Source organism: Protomyctophum bolini (assembly GCF_963924005.1).
Source record: "Protomyctophum bolini genome assembly, chromosome: 17".
Taxonomy (NCBI): domain Eukaryota; kingdom Metazoa; phylum Chordata; class Actinopteri; order Myctophiformes; family Myctophidae; genus Protomyctophum; species Protomyctophum bolini.
The window spans coordinates 40063899-40089381 of record NC_137878.1 but is presented as its reverse complement, the minus strand read 5'-3'; the positions used below and the strand labels follow the sequence as shown (position 1 = coordinate 40089381).

The window sequence follows — 25483 nt, the reverse complement described above, 5'->3', positions numbered from 1 at the left end:
ACGGCATGTGTTTGTAAATCAATCAAGCGCTCTCCTTCCCCAGTTCAGCTACAAGGCTGCAAGATGATACAAAGTGATTGAAGGAGTGGGTTATCGGTGAAATTTACACCGGTCACGTGACGGTAACCAGCCAATCAGAATGAAGTATTGGGACTACCCGTTTTAGAATTTAGTTTTAGTCAGTCTCTCTTGAATATAGTTTTAGTTTAGTTTCAGTCACATTTCAGTCACCTGGAATGTTTTTACGTGTTCATCGCACGTCGTGCGATGAACACGACAGATGACAGAGTGCTGTGTGCATGGTGTGTGCTGCAGGTTCAGGAAAATCTGGGGAGGGGGGAGGGGTTTACCCATGCTAGCGGCGCCCTACACTCTGTCTTTCGTTTTCTTTTATCCCCCTGTTCCCCGGGCCCTCACTGTATATATATATTTTTTCCCTTTTCGCTTCCTATATGATGAATTCCTGTTCTGTTCTTTAACTACATAGAAGTGTCTATTTGTTTGTCTCTAAATGTTTTGATGAATTGAACAATGTGGACCCTGTTGTAAACAATTAAGTGTAAGGCTTAATTGGGTCGTCCACTCACAGTTAACAGTCTTTGTATTGAGTTTGTGCTTGAAATGTACTGTAATTCTGCAAACTGTTAATAAAGATTTCAATCAATCAATACACTTGCCCACGGCGTGAGAGCGCTGCGTCTGGGTGCGTCTCTGGGCGCACCGATAGTACACTACACAGCCGCTGTGTAGTGTCTCTGGACGGCAGTGTCTCTGGACGGCAGTGGACGCATTGGCATTGCTAATGCGTTGCTAATGCGACTGACGGGTACCTTGTACACGCCCACTTAAAAAATCCCTTGCCATTACAGTTAATATAAACATAAAGTTTAATTATGTCTCTACAGAGAGTAGGGCTAATATCATTGTTATCCTGTTACATCCCCTAAACATCACACATTGACTAAGCAGGTTCCTGCATGATGAAATGTCTTATAAGAGTACTTTCACTGCAATAACCTGAGTCAAGTCAAGAATAACCTTGTTGAATGGTCTTTGATGTGTGACGCAAACCACAGAGACAACATGATGGTAGTAATTTACTCACAAGCAGAAAATGCACTTATACAGATAAATCCATTATTACATTTGAGGCATTTGACGCATTATTATTAATAATCGTATTATTATTATTATTATTATGTGATTGATTGATTCAATACATTATAATTTATACTCAACATCATCGTCGTGTGTGAAACTCTCGTGGGCAGATAATAAATTGCTTCCATGACATGAGCGGAGCGGCCCGCTAGATGGCGGTGCCGCAGCGCTGTAGTGAAGACAGACCGCTACCTTTCATCGTGTTCTGACTCTCAGTCTCAGAACCTAAATAAATGCGTGGTGCAGATCTTGTCATGGCGGAAAAACCTGGTGAAAAAACACGTCTCATGAAATAGGTCAAATCACACACACCTTGTATAATGACAAATAATAATAATAATATGCCTAACAGTCAAAAACGAGAGTCACGTGACTCAGTGCCGATGTTCACGTGACCGTTGTAACCAGGATATGGGAGTGTGTTTATCATCCTCTCGTCTCCTCCTGTTTTCACAAAGCGGTGTGAGTGTGTGTCTGGCTGACTGACTGACTGCACACACACACACAGGTAAGGAAGACTCCAATCCAGAGGGGTTTTCATATCACGGGTACATTATTTTATATTATATTATGTATTCTATATCAGCATTTGAGCCACGGACCACCGGACCGGGACCACCATTAATGAGGCTTAGCCTCTCAGGCTCGGACACAAAAGTAAAGGATAGTTTCTTGTCGTTGGATGAGCTTCTCCATGCTGTGTTGTTGATGTTGGTACTATATTAGGAGAGATAGCAGGCAAACGTTGATTAAATTAATTAACAATATACATTCTCTAATTGTAGACTTCTTGTAAAGTAAGTAAACGATAATCTAACTCTTTTAGAGCGTAAAATGAAACCAAATGGACCGGTAATCGTTCGTTTTTACAGTCAAATTTGAACTTGGGGCGGGCTATTATTATGATTAATAATAATAATGATTATGTAGGCCTATGTTAAATGATTGAAGACTGTATTAACCGTTTGGAGAATTACAGTACATTTCAAGCACAACGCAAATCTCAATAAACCGTTAACTGTGGACAACAGCATAAAGCATTACACTTGTTTACAATAGGACAGGTTATTCCACCATGTTCAACTGTTGTTTATTGTTTATAAGGATCCCCATAATAGCTTTTGCCTTGACAAAAAAACCCATTTAACATTTAACAAAGGCAATACTTAGTTACAATTGTTTACAAACGCTAACTCAAAATAAAACGATTCATCATAACAAAGACGTACAAATATACGTACTTATATACTTATATATTGACTTATTGATACAGTGTTGCGGGGAATAGGTGGGATGGGAGGAGCTATATTTTTGGGAGAGCTTTGTTGTTAGTTTTGTCGATTATGTATGAATGTACAGTTCTTGTATTGTCTTGTATTTGCTGTGTGTTGCTGCTGGAGCCCCTCGAAAGCGAGATGATGCATCTCAAGGGGATATCCTTTCTCAATAAAGGTTCACATTATTATACAGAGATGGGCAGTATTTGAAATACGTATTTGAAATACTTTTTGTATTTTGTAATTTGTATTTCGCTGGGATGGAAGATGTATTTTGTATTTAGATGCATTTTTTGACCCAGTATTTGTATTTTGTATCAAAATACATTTTCAATGTATTTTGCCCATCCCTGCACATACATATATATATATATATATATATATATATATATATATATATATATATATATATATATATATATATATTGCCTCAAATGTGTAATAATTACATCTAACTATAAATGCGCCACTTCTGTGTGTGTGTGTGTGTGTGTGTGTGTGGTGTGTGTGTGACTGACTGTTTGTGTGTGGTGTGTGTGTGTGTGTGTGTGTGTGTGTGTGTGTGTGACTGTGTGTGTGTGTGTGTGACTGTGTGTGTGTGTGTGTGTGTGTGTGTCGGAGCAGCAGAGATGTCCACCCTGTTCCCCTCCCTGTTCCCGCGCATGACCGAGTCTCTGTGGTTCAACCTGGACCGGCCGTGTGTCGACGAAACCGAACTCCAGCAGCAGGAACAGCAGCACCAGACCTGGGTACAGTTACTACAGTAGAGAGTATACAGACGGAGCCTAACCCATTCTGACCTGAGATCAGATTCTAAAAAAAAAAGTCTTCTATACATCCTGACCGTTTTCTGGAAAAAGCTGTGTTTCTGTGTGTCAGTCGTTCTTCGATTTCTTTTCAAAAATAACAAAAAAATAACAGATCTACAAGCTCGTAGCGTGCCACTCGGTGGCGCGCTACGAGCTTGTAGATCTGCTATTTTTCAATAGCTAAAGAACGACCTGATGCTGACACCAAAAGGGGTTCCCGTCCAAAATGGGTTTTAAATAGTTTTCACTTAGTTTTAGTCACATTTTAGTCACCTGGGAATGTTCTAGTCAGTGTTTAGTCTAGTTTTAATGTCGACTAAATGTCATACGATTTTAGTCGACTAAATCTACAGTTGATTTAGTCGACTAAAATGTGTTTTGAGTTGACAGGCCTTGATGTCGTTGTATATTTTACACTTTGGTTGCATGCTGAAGACACGCGTTGTGAGATTGTATTTATTGCATTTATTTGCAAAAGAACCCCACAGTTAGAATATTATGGAGATAGGTTTCTGACAACAGCGATATGCTGCCTAATCACAATTATTTTTATTTTATTTGTATTTTCTTTAGTTGCAGAGCATTGCTGAGAAGGACAACAGCCTCATGCCTATTGGGAAGCCCATCTTTGAGGTATTTACTGACTGTAAATACGTTAGTGAGTAAGTGTAAGAGAAATGCTTAAATAGCTCTCTATTCCTATAATCTTCGATTCTTCAAAAACAGCAGACTACGAGCTTGTAGATCTGCTATTTTTAAATAGCTAAAGCATGACATGATGCCAACACCAAAAGGGAACTTCCCGCCCCCAAAATGGGGTTTTAATTTACGAGAAAACACCAAAAGTTAAGAATATGGAGATTAAGAGGTTTTCTTCTTGTTGTTGTTGTTGTGTGTGTGTGTGTGTGTGTGTGTGTGTGTTTGTTTCCACGTCCACCGTCTGTGTCCGTCCGTCTCCTCGCAGCAGACGTTTGACGAGGAGGAGGAGGAGGACGATGAAGACGAGGAGGACAGCGAGGAGGACTCGGAGGACGAAGAGGACATGCAGGACATGGACGAGATGAACGACTACAACGAGTCGCCCGACGATGGAGAGATCAACGAGGTGAGAGAGCGTTGACCGGTGTCGTTGTTTTCCTCACCGAGGTGAGAGAGCGTTGACCGGTGTCGTTGTTTTCCTCACCGAGGTGAGAGAGCGTTGACCGGTGTCGTTGTTTTCCTCACCGAGGTGAGAGAGCGTTGACCGGTGTCGTTGTTTTCCTCACCGAGGTGAGAGAGCGTTGACCGGTGTCGTTGTTTTCCTCACCGAGGTGAGAGAGCGTTGACCGGTGTCGTTGTTTTCCTCATCGAGGTGAGAGAGCGTTGACCGGTGTCGTTGTTTTCCTCACCGAGGTGAGAGAGCGTTGACCGGTGTCGTTGTTTTCCTCACCGAGGTGAGAGAGCGTTGACCGGTGTCGTTGTTTTCCTCACCGAGGTGAGAGAGCGTTGACCGGTGTCGTTGTTTTCCTCACCGAGGTGAGAGAGCGTTGACCGGTGTCGTTGTTTTCCTCACCGAGGTGAGAGAGCGTTGACCGGTGTCGTTGTTTTCCTCACCGAGGTGAGAGAGCGTTGACCGGTGTCGTTGTTTTCCTCCAGAAATGTTCAAACTTTTTTCACTGATGAAAACTGGGAGGCGGCCTTTTTTTTCCGACAGCATTCTAGCCGACGGGGCAACGGTCCGATCCGCAGCGGGGGGGACATTCGCTGCGATGCGAAAAAGCGATGGTCCGACATGCGCTGCTCCCGTGCTCGCGGTTAGGGTTAGGTTAGGATTGAGGTTTCGGATCAATATGCTGTCGGAAAAAAGACCTGCACCCTGAAAACGAAATGGAAACTAAAGCTACGATGACTAAAACTAAGACTAAATATACTGACAATTTCGTCGACAAATAAAAACCAGACTAAGATGTTAAGAAAGGGACAAGTGGACAAGAGATCCACTATAAGTCATTTTACTCTTGGTTGCATCCTGAAAATAGCTGATCTACAAGCTCACAACGTGTCGCGTTGCGAGCTTGTAGATCGGCTATTTCCAGCGTGTAAAAAATCGGTCATTACGACCAAGGCCCACTGTGGCGACTGTGGCTCAAGAGGTAGAGCAGGTCGTCCAATGACCCATGGGTCGGCGGTTCGAATCCCGGCTCCTCCTGTCTACATGTCGAAGTGTCCTTGGGCAAAGACACTGAACCCCACATTGCTCCCGATGTGCTGGTTGGTGCCTTGCATGGCTTCCGCCGCAATCGGTGTATGAATGTAATGCACAATCTATGTAAAGCGCCTTGGATAAAGGCGCTATATAAATGCACCATTTACTATTTGCCCACCAAAATACATTTTAGTCGACTACATCAACTGTAGATTTAGTCGACTAAAATCTTATGATATTTAGTCGACTAAACACTAACACATTCCAGGTGACTAAAATATGAAACTAAATTTAGTTGACTATGACTATGACTAAAATAGAAAGTTGCTGCCAAAAACAACACTGGAACTGAGTCAAACTAAATGTAAAGCCTCACACTTCCAAAGTGCTTGTCTTCAAACATGATTATTTGTTGATTGAAAATTGAAAACAGAATGTTTGCAGAATGGGTACAGTACTACAGTTCAAGGGAATTACAGGTCAATACAAAGTCTGCTAAGAGGATAAATCCGGGGGAAAAGCACTAAGAGTTGTTTACATAAAGGTCCTCCATTTTCAATTAATCAAAACCCACTGTTGACCACTGTCCTGTCCAGTGGTCAACAAGCGTTTTCGTGCCAAGGAAACCCCAAATTGATATTTATTATTTGGCTGCGGACCCCCACCCCCCCCCATCTGAAAAGGTTTTGTGCCAGGGACATTTATTATAAATGTTTTACACTTTCATAATTAAAAAAAAAAATCAACATGCTCCCAACGCCTCGCAATGTCGGGTATTTTAACTATTTTAAGTAAATTTGACAATTTGGACAATGTTTGATTTTCTTTTTCATCTTAAAGTTGGTTGATTACTCTTGACACAGCAATGGTTTATGATTATTATTAATTTCGGAGGCATTAAAAAGTTCTTACTTAAATGGTCACTTTGTTTGTGCAGATACCCTGTTTATACATTATGTTGGTTTGTTTACTGTTGTGAGAAAACATTCACATTAAGCAAGTTATCTGACCCAAATAAACTAAAAACTCTAGTGTTTCCCAATCTTTTCTCATTAGGAGCCTTAAACTTGTTATGGATATATATTTGTTCCCCATCTGAACATTTTCTGTGCCAGGGACTTGACTTCCATGAAAGATCTCTCCAAACCTGTATGAATCTAAATGATTCATACATTTTCAAATGTAATTCGGATGTTTAGCATGTTATGTGGACTGATGCCATTTGTAAAGTTAGTGCCCTATAGTTTGTATAGTTCCAATGTACAGATTATATTTTTATATTCAGCTATTAGTGTAGGTTTTCGTCTTACCCCAACATTAAATTCCCATCGACAATGAATTAAGCAATATTACACGAGAGGGTGTGGGTTAACGTGATTATTTCCACGACAGGGATGCGGTCAGGAACGAGACGGAGTTGAGTTCCGCAAGCATCACTGGAGTGGCAATAATCACGTTAAACAACAACCTCAAGTGTAATCTTGCAATTCTACAACAGTTACCCTTAAAACTAAGAAAATCGCTGAAAGAATATATTTTTTTAATGACAGATGTAGTCACTACGACCACAAATGTCCCAAGAAACTAGCTAGCCTAGCCACCGAGTTTGCTATAGAGCTCTGGGAGAACGGAGCAGCTGAATTCTTTGTTTTTATTAGGCGGTGAACGGTGCTGGTTTAACCCACAGCTAGAAGCCGTTTCAACCAATCAGATTGCTTCCTCGAAACCTGTTGTAGAATGGAGAATTTATGTCATAATTATGTGTCTGAGCAAATAAGAGATGTTACGTCATGGTGATGACGCCCCTCACTTCACACGGGTGTGATTTTATACAGGTTGAAGTGTTTGTTTTTAGTTAGATGTTTTGTTTTTAACAACAAAGAGAATTTCATTTAGTTTTGTCACCGTTTGTTTTACATCATCATTACATCCTGATGATCCTACATTATTTCTTCTATGCATTTGATGTTTTGATGTATTACCTTGTGTTTTCCTTGTTGTTTAGATGTATTACCTTCTGTTTTCCTTGCGTACTGTAAGTGACTGGACATGAAGTAAAAAATATGGAGGATAAGAGGTTTCTGCCTAAATTCTAAAAGGTGTTTTTGTGTGTAGGTGGACATGGAAGGCACCGACCAGGACCAAGACCAGTGGCTGATCTAAACCAGCAGAGGTCGCCAGTGTTCACCACCACCACCACCACCTGACCTCTCCGCACCTTCTGAAAACTCCACTTCTGCCTCCCGACGGTCTGTGACACAGAGAGACACTTCTGGGTGAACGAGAAAGGGAAAAACATGACACTGTGGTGTTGTTCTAGCACTGGTTCTCAATGTGGTGGTGGTGGTGGTGGTGTGGTCCGAACGGACCCAACTGACTGGGTCTGTAACTCTGAGCGTGTGGAGCAGAGTGTGTGTGTGTGGAAGTATTTTCATTTAGTGTGCGCGTAGCAATGCGTGTGCCATGTGGAGGGAGGGGGGGGGGGGGGGAAATCATGTTTTACAGGTCAATTTGAATGTGCAAAGTTTTCCTGCACAGTTTATATCACAAAGCGTCTTGTTAGCGTCTCTAACTCCTATGTAAGACAACCGGTCGTCATGTTTTGGCCTCTCGGGATCTGTGACTACGCTCTCACTAGCGGGAACGCTCTCACTAGCGGGAACCGACACTGAAGGACGTCCGTGTCGTCTCGCGTTCAACCGTTGTTCATCCCAGGTTGAACTTCCTCCGGTCATGTGCCACGTCTCGTCTCGGTAGCCAAATCCCCAATACTCAAAAAAAAAAAGGTTTCTCGCCTGCCCGAAATATCTGACCGTCTTGTGAACAAAAACGCAAAACCGCTGCCGTTTTTTATTATTAACATAGTTTAAATATCGCTGTGCACTTTCGCTACTGTCCAGCCGTAGCCCCGCAGGTGCACGGCGGCCTACCGATTTAGCCGCAAGCTAGCTCTGTTCGCGCCGCTTCTTTCTCTGCATCCGAAGAGCAGGTTGGGAGGACGCTGGAGCCTCCTGTCTCCACGCTGGAGCCTCCTGTCTCCACGCTGGAGCCTCCTGTCTCCACGCTGGAGCCTCCTGTCTCCACGCTGGAGCCTCCTGTCTCCACGCTGGAGCCTCCTGTCTCCACGCTGGAGCCTCCTGTCTCCACGCTGGAGCCTCCTGTCTCCACGCTGGAGCCTCCTGTCTCCACGCTGGAGCCTCCTGTCTCCACGCTGGAGCCTCCTGTCTCCACGCTGGAGGTCGAGAGGAGGCCGAAATCTTAGTATTGGAATTTGAGTGCGTCTCCTCCGCATAATTCTAGCTCAGCTAGCTTGTACGGGTACAGGCTGTAGTTCTTGTACGGGTACAGGCTGTAGTTCTTGTACGGGTACAGGCTGTAGTTCTTGTACGGGTACAGGCTGTAGTTCCGACACTTACTATTGGTCCGACCGACAGTCATTAACCTACCTCAAACCCTAACCATAAACGCGAGCACGGGAGCAGCGCGCCTTCGAGCTAGCCGCTAGTCCGACCGTTGTTCCCGCATGTCGGACCAATGCTCCGTCGGAATTGCCATCGGATCCCGCTTGCCTTGTACACCACTGGACTGGAGTTTTACACCACTGGACTGGAGTTTTACACCACTGGACTGGAGTTTTCATAGACGTTGGAGTGTTTTTCTTTGAAAGCTTGTAAATTGTTTTTCTTTTGTTTTTCTTTTTGTATAACATGTCTGTCTCTTATAGCGACCACAGACAATAGAGTATCATGTCTTAATGTGCCTTTGCACTGCTTGCTAAATCAATCACAAACCATTACATACACACACACACAATCATGCTTGCTGGTAATGTATCAGCTTTCTGGGTTGTCAAGATTTGAACGCATTAAAGCTTTGTGATCAAGACCTTTTGATTTTAATAATAACTAGAACTGCACTCTGTCGAGTGCATACTTGCACACTAGTAGGCCATAAATGGCCAACTAGTGCGCAAGCAGAGCGCGCAAGTACTTTCGACCGCTGTAAACTGTCAAATCTCAGTATCTCTGTGAAGGAACGTTTGAAATGTCTAATTATTAGGTGTAACTATTTGCTACCTACCTATACTTTATGCATGTAAACACCTAGTATTATTAAGTATGGTTCAAGTTTCTATCTATATAAGAAATACAGTTTTATCAATTTAGAAATATTCTGGATCCCTTTTTAGTTTTTCAAAGAAAGATAAATCATAAAGGTAATGCTCCTGTGTGTATCTGTCGAGTGCATAGTGTTCACTTTTGATGCGTATGCAAATAAAACCGCAAATTGTGCCTGATTTGCTGGGACCAGATTACATACATGTATACACACTACACAGGAACATTACCGTTAATCCTCCCAACACTAAAACATATCGCCATTACGTCACCATCGAAGACCAATTACACTCTGGCATTGGGTCCTTTAATCCACATATTTCTTACGTCATCATTGAGAGCTAGTTATACATATACACACCATGTACTCTGGTCCCAGCAAATCAGGCACAATTTGCTATTTTATTTGACAGATTATATTATATATATATAGTATATGTATGACTAGCTCTCAATGATGACGTAAGACATATGGTCATGTATGTAATCTGGTCCCAGCAAATCAGGCACAATTTGCAGTTTTATTTGCATACGCATCAAAAGTGGCGGGTTGGCTGGGACGGTGCATACGGACCGGGCGAAACTATTACTTGCGCGCTCTGCTTGCGCAAGTAATTAACCCATTCTGAACGGGAACCCATTTTAGTGTCAGCATCATGTTATGCTTTAGCTATTGAAAAATAGCAGACCTACAAGCTCATAGCGCGCCACCGAGTGGCGCGCTACGAGCTTGTAGGTCTGCTATTTTTGAAAAATCGAATAACGACTGACATTTTTAGAATCTGATCTCGGGTCAGAATGGGTTAATCAGACCAGTGTGTGTCCAGTGGAAAACCTCGTATGAATCTGATCTCAGGTCAGAATGGGTTAAATGGCTCTATATTGAGATAGTATCCATTGCTATATCGAGTGTTAGTTCAGAAACATGGGCCTGCCAGTCTCTATATCGAGTGTTAGTTCAGAAACATGGGCCTGCCAGTCTCTATATCGAGTGTTAGTTCAGAAACATGGGCCTGCCAGTCTCTATATCGAGTGTTAGTTCAGAAACATGGGCCTGCCAGTCTCTATATCGAGTGTTAGTTCAGAAACATGGGCCTGCCAGTCTCTATATCGAGTGTTAGTTCAGAAACATGGGCCTGCCAGTCTCTATATCGAGTGTTAGTTCAGAAACATGGGCCTGCCAGTCTCTATATCGAGTGTTAGTTCAGAAACATGGGCCTGCCAGTCTCTATATCGAGTGTTAGTTCAGAAACATGGGCCTGCCAGTCTCTCTCTCTCTCTCTCTCTCTCTCTCTCTCTATATATATATATAAACTTATAGTTCTTATATATATAAACTTAAGTTCCAGATCTTCTTTATTTCTACATTATGCAGTATCGTGCTCTCCTTGGCATTATACTGAATATCAAAGTCAATACCGTGATTAGTACAAATATTGAGTAGCTGTTGGAACCCACTGCTACTGGGGGGGACAGTATGGCAAGGTCATCCGCCTACATAAAATGATTAATTAGGCTATCACCCATCATACAACTCCCCAGCTGCATTGACAGGCCGTCCATATATAAATTGAAGAGGGCTGAGGATAAAATCCCCCCCTGCCTGACGCCATTACCCACCCGAAAAGGGGTGGGTAATTTTACCTGCATTTTACCTGCATTTTCTGGTTAGCATACCAGTAGACATGCAAGAATGCGTATTACACGGCTTGGCACACCGTTATAAGCTTGAGCTCATTAAAAAGCTTGTAGTGATGGATTCTGTCAAAGGCTCTCGACGCATCAATAAAAACCAACCAGCATAGTATAGAGCCCTGCCTTCTATAGGTCTACACTGCTTCTTAAATACAGAAGTCTGTACTATGTTTGGGCTTGGAAGCCAAACTGATTGTCAGTGGTGGAAATGTATTATACTTAATCTATCAAGGAGTAGTTTTTCTAGTACTTTAGACACAATACTTGTGTCTTTTTATTATAGGAACCAGAACGACAGACAGTCTGGTAAAGTGCCATGAGTCAACATCCCAGAGAAGCAGATGGACAACAACACTCATGCCAATCTGGGACCAGCTAGCTTTAAGTGTTGTAATAACTGCTGTAATATTGTCCAGACCACTGGATTTTCTGTCAGCAAGTTGTATGGCATTAACAACCTTGTGGGAAAAGTACTTTCCTCTTCTATAGAACCTATAAAGAAAGGCTCACTATTTATTAACACAGTTAAATAATGTTGCATAATGCTGCCTCCAGAGGGCAGCGATGCCTACTGGATCGGTTACCTCCTCTACATTACATGGGAGAGCTGCTTTAGCCCTGTTTAAGGGACTTTACCTCTTTCCAAAAGTTAGTGATGTCATTATCAAATAGATTATCAGCCGTAGCCTGAGCACTCGGGGCCTGCTCTTGTTTGCTTATAAACCTTAATGCATATTTATTATTTGTACTTGTGCATTGGTTTTCTTTTTAATGTTCAAAGACCGGTCCCTGTCTGGGCCTGCCAGCTATTACCCAGGCCTTATGGGCCTCTGCATGGTGGCTACGTAGCTACAAATCTATTCCACCCTGGCTTGATGTTCTTGACATGAAGAGCTCTCACTATTTCATCATACACAACGCATAGACTTTCACCATGGGAGTGAGGAGTCCTCACAGTTTACATTTGTGCATCAAATAGCATTCAATTCATTCTCTATATAGTGTTAGTTCAGAAACATGGGCCTGACAGTCTCTATATATAGTGTTAGTTCAGAAACATGGGCCTGACAGTCTCTATATAGAGTGTTAGTTCAGAAACATGGGCCTGACAGTCTCTATATAGAGTGTTAGTTCAGAAACATGGGCCTGCCAGTCTCTATATATAGTGTTAGTTCAGAAACATGGGCCTGACAGTCTCTATATAGAGTGTTAGTTCAGAAACATGGGCCTGACAGTCTCTATAGAGTGTTCAGAAACACCAGTCTCTCCAGCTCTCAGGAAAATGATTTTTCAGGTTTATACTCCTATATGGAAAGGCTATATTATTTTACTTGTATTGACCAATTGGTATAATTTAGTATAGCCGTTGCATACATTTTGGCCTATTATAGCGCCACCAGGAGGCCACGACCTGACCTGCCCTGGTGGAGAGTGGAGACCTGTGCCCCGAGGTTATAGCGCCACCAGGAGGCCACAACCTGAACTGCCCTGGTGGAGACCTATCTAGTTTTCAGCAATGCAACCAAGGCCTTAAGACCATCAAGGCCTGTCAAAATATATATATATTTTTGTTGACAAAATGGCATGATACTTTGGCTGCTGTGACACACTTGAACTGGACCAGGGCAGCAGTTTGCAGTTTCCATCATAATGTTTATTAAAAGGCACATGTACAGCCATAGTGAGATGAGCCAGTCCATCGGTATCATCATAGACACGAAGCATTAAAACACAGGGGAAAATAATCATAATCATAATAATAATAATACATAAGTTGAGAGAGAGGTAGGGGGGGGGAGGGGGGCAGAGACGGCAAGAGAGAAAAAGAGAGACAGTTCTAGGTCTGCTTTTACAGTATCATATCATATCTAGTATTTTAATAACATCATCTCACATCTCGTTCAAGTAAAGTCTCTAAAACACTCTAAACACGTCATGTGACGTACTGTAAGCGTAACCCCCCCCCCTCCCTCCCCCCCCCACACACACACACGCACACATACACACACGTGCACGCTAGAGACGGGTTTCTCGTTCACCAACGTAGATACCAAGGTGTGTGTGTGTGTGTGTGTGTGTGTGTGCGCGCGCACGTTCGACGGGCAAAAAGGAAAGAAAATACGAAAAAGGAAAAATACCACACAGTTCGTTAGGACTCACTCTAAATCAGCCGTGCGCGATTAAGAGTCTGCGAGCTATGCTGTGCATTTCAGCGGCGACAGTCAAAGTCTCAAGAAGTCAAAACCTTTTTCATAAATAGTTTTTATTTATTTTTTTTGTTTTTTGTTTTGCCTACAAGTCTATTGTTCTCCCCTCGGGGGGGTGGCAGATATATAGCGTTTTAATTTTGCGGTTTTCTGTACTGCGTTCCTTGTGTGTTGCGCGTTACTGTATGTTTTAAAGATGCCTGTATAAAACATGAGAATAAGAGAAACGACTCGCTCCAGATAATAATAATAATAATAACGTATAGCATATCTCTGCTGTACGCGAGGAAACCTCGACTCCAAAAATGTTCATTTTTCAGGAAATTAAAAATATACATTTTTCAAGGAAATTAAGAAAACCTTATATTTAAAAAATAATAATAATCAATACAGCCTCATCAAAGTTGGTGTTGTAACTTTATATATTGTCAATTATACTTCCATGGGAGAGGTGGTGGAGTTAGTTGTTTTAGCAGACATTTTGAGGGTCCAATGGAGTTAAGAGGTTTTGCCCAAAGCACTTAATTTTCACTACTTTCCATCGGTTCAATATTTTCGATACAACACACAGACGTAAAAGGATATTCAATGGCACTGATTTATGCCAAAAGAAAAATCTAAACCCTCAAAAATGGAGTTATGAGGTTTCCTCCCGACAACAACGAATTATGTGTGTGAGGTCAGGGGACCGCCTAGCTAATGTATTGATCTAGGAACCGAATGGATATGGACCCTTACGGGTCTGTATATGTACTGATTAGCTAGGAGGAAGCAAACGGACCCTTACTTACAGGTCAGTATCTCTGCACAAACGGATCCCACCCCGGGCTTTCTCCCATGGCCTCTTAAAGGAACACTTCACCCTTTTTGCAAAAGATATATATGTTAATGTCGTTCAGAAGCTTTAGATCACTTTCCTGGGGGGTATTTATGTGTGTAATATGTGGTTTTAGATATTTTAGATTGTAGCAGTGAGCCCGGTGTCTCTGATGTCATTGACACTGGGCTCACTTCCTCCCATTAACATATATCTTTTTTGCAAAAAGGGTGAAGTGTCCCTTTAATGCACTGGTTCCCAAATAATACATTTAGTTTTTAATTATTATTTCGAAACATCTTCAAAAAACATTCCCCCCCCCAAAAAAATAAAGCAACATTTTTCAGTAAATTCATGAGGAAATGAAAGGAAAAACGAAAGAAATTCCATCAATTGGGGGGGAAAAAACGTATGTTTAAGAAGTTGTGTAAATGGCCGATCTACAAGCTCACAGCGGGGCGCTGAAGCGTCCCGTTGGTGAGCTTGTAGATCTGCTATTTTCACTAATTAACCCATTCTGACCGGGAACCCATTTTGCTGTTAGCATCATGTTATGCTTTAGCTATTGAAAAATAGCAGATCTACAAGCTCGTAGCGCGCCACCGAGTGGCGCGCTACGAGCTTGTAGGTCTGCTATTTTTTTTTAAATCGAAAAGCGACTGACATTTTTAGAATCTGATCTCAGGTCAGAATGGGTTAATCAGACCAGTGTGTGTCCCAGTGGAAACCGCGTATGAATCTGATCTCAGGTCAGAATGGGTTAAGACGTTTTTAGAATGGACTGCAGTAAAGTATAAACTATAAACGCCTCCTATTTGCAACAGAAACACGTCTATAATTATTACGACTGCCCCTAAAAAAAATAAAAATAAAATGTAAGCTCCCCCAAAAAAAAAACATGAATTCATTAATATCTCCAGACTAGTAAAAGGCTCTGAATTGTAGGCCACAGGTTTTTCCGGGGGGGGGGGGGGTGTGGTCTGGTGTCGCCCCCTGGTGTTGTGTTTAGGGGCTTGTCCGGTGGTTTTGCTTTGCGTTAAGTTGATGTGTTCACTGACGGCTGCTGAAATCTCACAGTCATGATTTACACACACACACACACACACACACACACACACACACTGTACACTACACACTCTCTTTGTGTCTCTCTCTCACACACACACACACACACACACACACACACACACACACACACACACACACACACACACACACACAGGCTAAAACCTATAAACCAAAACAAGAAAAGAAAAAGAAGGTAAAAGTTCACAGGTATTTAAATATGTGGGTTAAATGAGGAAATAAAATGGTATGAGTTAGTTTTTTTTTTAAAGGTTAAATAAGAACCACAACTGAAGGAATAGAGAGAGAGAGAGAGAATCATGCAGGACAGGAGACAGGACAGGACAGGACAGGAGACAGGACAGGAGACAGGACAGGACAGGAGACAGGACAGGACAGGAGAGGACAGGATAGGAGACGGGACAGGATAGGATAGGAGACGGGACAGGACAGGACAGGACAGGACAGGACAGGAGAGGACAGGACAGGAGAGGAGAGGTCCGTCCTCCATGTATAAAGGACGTCATTTGTTCTGCTCTGTGGTTTTGATTGTGGTTTAAACATCGTAGATGTGTTGGGCCGCTATGCTCCATAACGGGCTCGATAAGCCCAAACAAAGCTTATTGATTTACCGGGTACTCCATAAGCTTGTTTGTTTTTAATATATATTTTTTTATCCCACGATTTTGTAACCCATTTTTCACCCCTGTGTCAATCATCTAATGTGATCCTGGGCTCTACACACCCTCCACCAACCTAGTCCCCATATATGGGGGACAAGGGGAGACCAACCTAGTCCCCATATATGGGGGACAAGGGGAGAGCAACGGACTTGAACTCATGCTTCCTTCATGCCTGAGTGTCCAAGTCTCTCCTTTTACACCTGACAGGGGGGAGTTTCCCTGGTTGGACGTAGCGCGTGGAAGGAACACGTTATTCCAACCAGTTCCATTCCCATCCATCAGGCGCCCCGGCTGGCCAGGGGGAGGCAGTTTAGAGACCAGGATTACTGCATGTTTTTTGTGAGGGTAGCTACCTCAGGCGTGGATAGGATGGATGCATAAGAAACCACGAAACACAGAGCGCGTGCACGCGCACACACACACACACACCCTGCTTTGGTTGGATACGTGCGACCCTCTGGTCTCTGAACTCCCCATCCACACACCACAGACGACCACATCAGACCCCCCCCCCACCCAAAACACTTCCAAAGCAACAACCCTTCACACACACACACACACACACACTCACACACACACACACTCCTTACATTATCAATACCCTCCCATCTCCACAGTAACTGTTCAGCTCTCACCGTGTGTGCATGTGGTGTGTGTGTGTGTGTGTGTTTGTGTGTGTTTGTGTGCGCGTGCATATACACGTGTGCAAGAGAGAATGTACCATATAGGTGTAGTAACACTATCCATATCTGTGTGTGTGTGTGTGTGTGTGTGTGTCTCTGTGTGTGTGTGTGTGTGTGTGTGTGTGTGTGTGTCTCTGTGTGTGTGTGTGTGTGTTCAGAGGTATCAGTGGTTGAGCGCCGGTGTCTCTTTAAACTTCACCCCCCCCCCCTCCCCCCCCTCTCTCTCTCTCTCTCTCTCTCCCTCTGTTCCGTTCTCTCTTCTTCTTCTTCTACGTCTGAATTCCCGAAGCGACATTCCAAACTCTATACCATTTGTGCCGATAACATTCCGCCACTACACCTACTGGCGAAATGTGGAACTGCAGCACTCGCATGGAGGTGGACGGACGGACGTTCGTGACGTCACGTGCGTGAGGTCCGGGGCTATGCTAGGCTAGGCTAGGCTAGGCTAGGCTAGGCTAGGCTAAACTTCCGCTCGCTCGCTCGAGCCATTGAGTTATAATTGTACTTCCTGGCAGTCTTCCGGGTGCTTCAAAACGCCACTGAGCAACTTCTATTGAACTGAATAGCGGGTGGGGGGGGGGGGGGGGGACCCTTATTATGGAGCTGTAATAGGGATGTGCCGATGAGACATTTTGGCCCCGATATCAGATATAATTAATTGTTACACTTGTACAACCGGTAGAGAGTTTCGAAGGACGCGTTCTGGAAGTTGAAGAAGAGTCTCCTCCTCCTCCTCCTCCATCTAGAAGTTGAAGAAGAGTCTCCTCCTCCTCCTCCTCCTCCTCCATCTAGAAGTTGAAGAAGAGTCTCCTCCTCTGACCTGTATCTAGAAGATGAAGAAGACTCTCCTCCTCCTCCTCCTCCTCCTCCTACTTCTGTATCTGAAAGATGAAGAGTCTCCTCCTCCTCCTCCATCTAGAGGTTGAAGAAGAGTCTCCTCCTCCTCCTACTTCTGTATCTGAAAGATGAAGAGTCTCAGGTTGATGTTCTTGGCGGCCAGCAGCTTGTTGCACTCCACCGAGTCGGAGATGGGCAGCGGGACGTACTCCGTCTCGTTGGTGTCGTTGCTGAAGGCGTGGTGGTGGATGACGGGCTTGATGCGCACGTCGTCGTACGGCCCCTTCAGCAGGAGGAAGGAGCACTCCAGGGCCGAGTTCACCTGGCGGGCGCACGGGGACACAAGTTTCTTTTTTAATATATGTTTTTTATCCCACGATTTTTGTAACCCATTTTTCAGCCCTGTGTCAATCATCTAATGTGATCCTGGGCTCTACACACCCTCCACCAACCTAGTCCACCATATATGGGGGACAAGGGGAGACCAACCTAGTCCCCATATATGGGGGACAAGGGGAGAGCAACGGACTTGAACTCATGCTTCTTTCATGCCTGAGTGTCCAAGTTGCTCCTTTTACACCTGACAGGGGGGAGTTTCCCTGGTTGGACGTAGCGTAGCGCGTGGAAGGAACACGTTATTCCAACCAGTTCCTTTCCCCTCCATCAGGCGCCCCGGCTGGCCAGGGGGAGGCAGTTTAGAGACCAGGATTACTGCATGTTTTTTGTGAGGGTACCTACCCCTAGGGGACACTGGGAGAACATGCAACCTCCACACAGAAAGGCCCTTTCGCCAACCCCCGCCTTCGGGTATGGGCACTGATGACGCGGAGGGGGAAACACGCCGCCAGCACCCACAGCGTCCCGAGCGGGAATTGAACCCAGGACCTTCTAGCTGTGAGGCGACAGCACTACCAACTGTGCCACCGTGACCCCCCCGGGGACACAATTTAACATCTTTATTTGCGTTCAAATAAAAAGAATGTCTGACATTCTTGGAACACAAACTATAGCGGATGCGCAAACTTGTAAAACAAGTGCTTCAGGATACAGATCACGGGTAGAGGGAAGCATTCAATCTGAAAGGCCCCTCACGACTGATTTATGGACATTACATAAAGGCTTCTGTAATGTCCATAAATGTTCATATTTATATGAACACAAGTAGTTTACATTCGTAACCCGAGACGTATAATGGCATCCTTAAGACGCTGGTACTTAAGGACGGGGTGCGTTTGATGCGTGCGTATACGTACCTTGCTTTTGAGTATGAGCTGGAAGGACAGGGTGCGTTTGATGCGTGTACGTACCTTGCTCTTGAGTATGAGCTGGAAGGACAGGGTGCGTTTGATGCGTGTACGTACCTTGCTCTTGAGTATGAGCTGGAAGGACAGGGTGCGTTTGATGCGTGTACGTACCTTGCTCTTGAGTATGAGCTGGAAGGACAGGGTGCGTTTGATGCGTACGTACCTTGCTTTTGAGGATGAGCTGGAAGGACAGGGTGCGTTTGATGCGTGTACGTACCTTGCTCTTGAGGATGAGCTGGAAGGACAGGGTGCGTTTGATGCGTACGTACCTTGCTCTTGAGTATGAGCTGGAAGGACAGGGTGCGTTTGATGCGTACGTACCTTGCTCTTGAGTATGAGCTGGAAGGACAGGGTGCGTTTGATGCGTACGTACCTTGCTCTTGAGTATGAGCTGGAAGGACAGGGTGCGTTTGCAGGACAGGTTGGGGTTGCGCTCAGAGTCGTTGACGCGCGCCTTCAGCACCCACGTCTGGTTGAGCACGGTGAAGCGCGGCGTCTCGTAGAAGAGGCGCGTGATGAAGTCGTCGGTGCGGTACGGCCTGAACTGGACCTCTGGGCGGGCGGGAGAGGAGACGCTATGAGCTTGTAGGTCTGCTATTTTTGTGAGAAATCGTGAAAATGTGCCTCAGATCCTTTTGAATGTATATTATTATTATTACAGAGTGAACATTTTTTAACTCGAATCTTTATTATTATCTTGATGGTAAATATTGAGCACCACTGATACAGAAACATGAGCTTTTTCAGAAAACTGTCAAGACATTTGTATAGAATCTGATCACACAGTGTGTGTGTGTGTGTTATACTTTAGCTATTGAAAAATAGCAGATCTACAAGCTCATAGCGCGCCACCGAGTGGCGCGCTACGAGCTTGTAGGTCTGCTACTTTTGAAAAATCAAAGAACGACTGACATAGAAACATAGCTTTTTCAGAAAACTGTCAGGATGTAAGAAGATTTTTAGAATCTGATCTCAGGTCAGTACTAGGTGAAGGTGAATTTGGCTTCACAATGAAGACACACGGCCTTTAATGAAAGCCATTTTTACACCTTTCTGTGTGAGCTTGTAGATCTGCTATCTTCGTTTTGCGACATGGCCGCACAATGAACCTTTTTTCTGTGAGCTTGTAGATCTGCTATCTTCGTTGTGTGTGTGTGTGTGTGTGTGTGTGTGTGTGTGTGTGTGTGTGTGTGCGTGTGTGCGCACGTTATTGCGAACGCAGTGAGCACTTACTATGAGACCTAGCAGATCATGTCTGTCTGTCTGTGTGTGTGTGTCTGTCTGTCTGTCCCACTTTTGTGCCCATATATGGAGCTGAGTGATTTGTTTGTGATCGATGCAACACACTCCATATTTGGACGTATAGCTGCTTTGGGGACTCCTTATATGGTTATGGCTAAGTTAAAAACTTAACTTAAAAATAACTTAACTTAAAAAAATAATAACTTAAAAATAAATCTTAAAAAAACCCAAATATGTACGAGCTGCGTTCGCTTCCCGCGTTTGCGCGTCTTACTGGTATCTGATCACACAGTGTGTGTGTGTGTGTGTGTGCGTTATATGTGTCTCTGTGGTCTCTACCTGTGAAGCCGATCTTCTCGTAGCAGAGCAGGCCGAAGATGCTGTTGTACAGCGTCATGTCGCGGCGGAGGCTCTGGTCCATCTCCCCCAGGATGCCCATCAGCTCCGTGCCCGTCTTGGTGGGGTGGCAGCACTCGTCCTCGTGGGCGGGCAGCTCGTGGAACGGGCCCTGCCACGGGCAGCCGATCCGCTTGTACTTGCACTGCGTCACCCTGTGGGGGGGGGAAACCACGCGACACAGGGCGTTAAAGGAGAATTCCATACTAAAAGGCTTTCTTATACCTTTCTTTGTAGTCGTTACGTCCCCACCAAAGAGGTCCAGGTGTTATTTTGTGCAAAAACTCCTTATTGGCTATTTTCCCTGCCATAAGCCCTCAGTGAATTGCATTGAATGGGAATTGAATGGGGCTATGGTGTGTTGTGCTAATTCGCTTATTTCCATCGCTCGAAATTATAATTTCTTTGTATACATCCTCTCTTCATAATGTAAATAATATCCCAAGCGGCACACTTTACTACTTCTTTCGATGGAAATAAGCGAATTAGCACAATTAGCCCCATTCAATGCAATTCATTGAGGGCTTATGGCAGGGAAAATAATAAGGAGCTTTTGCAACAAAAAAACACCTGGACCTCTTTGGTGAGGACGTAACGACTACAAAGAAAGGTAAGAAAGCATTCTAGCATGGAATTCTCCTTTAATGTTTATTCATTATACTGGCACTGCGTCGCCCCCTGGAGGAAACCACGCAACGCACGCGTATATCTATTCTACGTCCGAGCATATACAGTACATGGTAACGCCCCCGCCTGCCTCTGATTGGCCTACCGTAGACATGGTAACGCCCCCGCCTGCCTCTGATTGGCCTACCGACACTGTCCGTCTTGCCTGTCCTCCGTGGTGTACAAAGAGAATGGCAACACGCGACAGTAACTTACTTTACATTTTTGAGAGGCAAACTAATATTGTTTGTGCCGTTTGTGCTTGAATGAATAATTGATTGAACACGTACTGTAATGTACTATATGATTTGATTTGGCTGTGTTCTAAATTAAAGTGTTAGTGTATTAATCTAATTATATTAAACGCAGTGAGCACTTACTATGAGACCTAGCAGATCATGTCTGTCTGTGTGTGTGTGTGTGTGTGTGTCCCCTTTGTGCCCATATATGGAGCTGAGCGATTTGTGAATCACTCAGCTCCATATATGGGCACAAAAGGGGCCAGGTCCACATATACAGTAACAGCGGGACAGACAGACAGACCGACAGACAGACAGACAGACATGCACACACACGAGCTGCGTTCGCTTCGCGCGTTTGCGCGTCTTACTTGTAGTATAGTATACATGTGGAACCTCTCGAAAACGAGATATTGTATCTCAAGGGGTATTCCGCGCTCGGCAATCATTTGATTAGTAGATTTGACCCCCCCCCGATCCAACCCTTTGATGCTGAGTGCCAAGCAGGGAGGGCATTGGGTCCCATTTCTACAGTCTTTTGGTATGACCCGGCCGGGCGGGGATCGAACCCCCGACCTCCCAGTCTCAGAGCAGACACTCTAAACCACAAGGCCAAATTCACCCTTCACCCCTTTTTTGCTAAATAATATTATGTTAATGACGTTTAGAAGATTTAGAACACTAAATGCTGGGGGTCTGTGTGTGTGTGTGTGTGTGTGTGTCTATTTCTGTTGTCACAGCAACACCAGCAAAGCCACAGGTCACTCGTAGCTATGGCAACAACACCATTATAGCATCGTGTTATACTCTAGCTATTGAAAAATAGCAGATCTACAAGTTCATAGCGCGCCACCGAGTGGCGCGCTATGAACTTGTAGGTCTGCTATTTTTTGAAAAGTCGAAGAACGACTGACATAGAAACATAGTCAGGATGTAAGAAGACATTTTTAGAATCTGATCTCAGGTCAGTAGCTACTAGGTGAAGGTGAATTTGGCTTCACAATGAAGACACACGGCCTTTAATGAAAGCCATTTTTTACACCTTCAGATCAGGCGTAACTCCCAACGCCAACCCCCTAAACCTAATCTCTAAAAATGTCAAATCTTAATGAAAATCTCTAAAATAATATATATATAATATATATATATATATATTTTTTTTAAACTGTAAAACAACATTTTCTCTAAACATTCTACTATGCATGCGAGGACAGTTAGTAAGTACGTGAAGTAATGCAAGTGTGCACACACACGCACACACACAGACGCACACACACACACAGACAGACACACACACACACACCCACACACACACACAGACAGACAGACACACACACACACACACACACGCACACAGACACACACACACACACACACACGCAACTACTCTTTTTCTTTTGTTATGCTCTTTTGTCTTTTGGTCTGTAATTGCATCAGGTGTTCTGCCTGAGAAACAACATACAACAACAACAACATGCCATTTGACCAGAGACGCAGCTTCCCCAAAATCAACTCCCATAATGACAGAGACACACACACACACACACACACACACACACACACACACACGTACACACAAACACGCACACGTTGTAGCTATATACGCACCCCGCCCCGAGCTACAAAACATACCCTACATGAGAGTCGATGTGATGACGCAACTAGTTTGGACTGTTGCTAACTTGCTCCAGGCCACACGGTGCGGGGAAATGTGTTAAAGGTACAACCTTTAAGGGCACTGAGGCCACACGGTGTGGGGAAATGTGTTAAAGGTACAACCTTTAAGGGCACTGAGGCCACACGGTGCGGGGAAATGTGTTAAAGGTACAACCTTTAAGGGCACTGAGGCCACACGGTGCGGGGAAATGTGTTAAAGGTACAACCTTTAAGGGCACTGAGGCCACACGGTGCGGGGAAATGTGTTAAAGGTACAACCTTTAAGGGCACTGAGGCCACACGGTGCGGGGAAATGTGTTAAAGGTACAACCTTTAAGGGCACTGAGGCCACACGGTGCGGGGAAATGTGTTAAAGGTACAACCTTTAAGGGCACTGAGGCCACACGGTGCGGGGAAATGTGTTAAAGGTACAGCCTTTAAGGGCACTGAGGCCACACGGTGCGGGGAAATGTGTTAAAGGTACAGCCTTTAAGGGCACTGAGGCCACACGGTGCGGGGAAATGTGTTAAAGGTACAACCTTTAAGGGCACTGAGGCCACACGGTGCGGGGAAATGTGTTAAAGGTACAGCCTTTAAGGGCACTGAGGCCACACGGTGCGGGGAAATGCGTTAAAGGTACAACCTTTAAGGGCACTGAGGCCACACGGTGTGGGGAAATGTGTTAAAGGTACAACCTTTAAGGGCACTGAGGCCACACGGTGCGGGGAAATGTGTTAAAGGTACAACCTTTAAGGGCACTGAGGCCACACGGTGCGGGGAAATGTGTTAAAGGTACAACCTTTAAGGGCACTGAGGCCACACGGTGCGGGGAAATGTGTTAAAGGTACAACCTTTAAGGGCACTGAGGCCACACGGTGCGGGGAAATGTGTTAAAGGTACAACCTTTAAGGGCACTGAGGCCACACGGTGCGGGGAAATGTGTTAAAGGTACAGCCTTTAAGGGCACTGAGGCCACACGGTGCGGGGAAATGTGTTAAAGGTACAGCCTTTAAGGGCACTGAGGCCACACGGTGCGGGGAAATGTGTTAAAGGTACAACCTTTAAGGGCACTGAGGCCACACGGTGTGGGGAAATGTGTTAAAGGTACAACCTTTAAGGGCACTGAGGCCACACGGTGCGGGGAAATGTGTTAAAGGTACAACCTTTAAGGGCACTGAGGCCACACGGTGCGGGGAAATGTGTTAAAGGTACAACCTTTAAGGGCACTGAGGCCACACGGTGCGGGGAAATGTGTTAAAGGTACAACCTTTAAGGGCACTGAGGCCACACGGTGCGGGGAAATGTGTTAAAGGTACAACCTTTAAGGGCACTGAGGCCACACGGTGCGGGGAAATGTGTTAAAGGTACAACCTTTAAGGGCACTGAGGCCACACGGTGCGGGGAAATGTGTTAAAGGTACAGCCTTTAAGGGCACTGAGGCCACACGGTGCGGGGAAACACTCAAACGTACAACCTTTAACACATTTAGGCCTGACGTCGACATTTAACCCATTCTGACCTGAGATCAGATTCATACGAGGTTTCCCACTGGACACACACTGGTCTGATGAACCCATTCTGACCTGAGATCAGATTCTAAAAAATGTCAGTCGTTCTTCGATTTTTCAAAAATAGCAGACCTACAAGCTCGTAGCGCGCCACTCGGTGGCGCGCTACGAGCTTGTAGATCTGCTATTTTTCAATAGCTAAAGCATAACATGATGCTAACACCAAAAGGGGTTCCCGATCAGAATGGGTTAAAGAACAGAATTCTTCAAAGTCCTGACCGTTTTCTGAAAAACCTCATGTTTCTGTATCGGTGCCAGTGGTGCTCAATATTTCATGTCAAGGACCCCACAAATTATATGTAAATATGCCCCCCCCCCCCTCCCCCACCTCTCCAGCAATAGTTTTCCTATTATGATAAAACATTGTTTTAAAAAGAAAAGTAACGTCACACACACACACACATTTTTCCAGCGCATACGGCAGGCCTTGTTGTTGTTGACGGATTTTGGAAGAGATTTTGAAGGTCTATCGTTTCCAAAAGATGAACTAGTATTTAATGTGTAAAAATTGGAATGAATGAGGCCATGGCTGGAGTGTGTCTTTAAGTGGGAGTGGGGCTTTGCTAAAGGTGAATTCTGTTTTGGATATTGTGTGTGTGTGTGTGTGTGTGTGTGTGTGTGTGTGTGTGTGTGTGTGTGTGTGTTCATCAATGAAATTAGAAAAACTGTCACTATATTTGAAATAGGCTGCCCATTTGATTTGTATATGGACACTTGTTTTACATCCAAACTTATGAAATATCAGCTTCTGGTGGAACGTATTATGGCCTTGGGATATAACTGTCAACTTATTGTCCTTGTATTTGGAAGTCTGGGCCATGTCCATAAACTTGTGCTCAGGGGTTTGCAATTGGGTGGATTGCTAAAAACAA

At 44.4% G+C, this 25483-nt stretch overlaps 2 protein-coding genes across 9 annotated transcripts in view; one reads left to right on the top strand and one right to left on the bottom strand.

Moving 5' to 3' along the window:
- Positions 1-1673: 1673 nt before the first annotated feature.
- On the top strand, positions 1674-8464 carry anapc15 (anaphase promoting complex subunit 15). Of its 2 annotated transcripts, none has more exons than XM_080787787.1 (5): positions 1674-1818; positions 3063-3187; positions 3821-3880; positions 4215-4352; positions 7548-8464. In XM_080787787.1, exons 2-5 carry the CDS (start codon positions 3068-3070, stop codon positions 7593-7595), a joined length of 366 nt encoding a protein of 121 aa, XP_080643913.1. In that variant the 5' UTR covers positions 1674-1818; positions 3063-3067; the 3' UTR covers positions 7596-8464. The 2 variants fall into 2 exon arrangements, with proteins under 2 accessions (XP_080643913.1, XP_080643912.1); XM_080787786.1 differs by having other exon boundaries at positions 4212-4352.
- An 8463-nt stretch (positions 8465-16927) lies between these two features.
- zftraf1 (zinc finger TRAF-type containing 1) overlaps positions 16928-25483 on the bottom strand; it is a 14455-nt gene continuing 5899 nt past the window's right edge. For 3 of the 7 annotated variants that reach the window (XM_080786868.1, XM_080786869.1, XM_080786871.1), the window contains 3 exons: positions 20426-20637; positions 19218-19438; positions 16928-17862 (listed from right to left, as the gene is read on the bottom strand). In XM_080786868.1, the coding sequence (XP_080642994.1) occupies positions 17650-17862; positions 19218-19438; positions 20426-20637 (646 nt within the window). In that variant the 3' untranslated portion in view covers positions 16928-17649. The remainder of the gene's footprint in view (positions 17863-19217; positions 19439-20425; positions 20638-25483) is intronic. The other 4 variants (XM_080786872.1, XM_080786873.1, XR_013965601.1 and 1 more) reach the window with 3 other exon arrangements.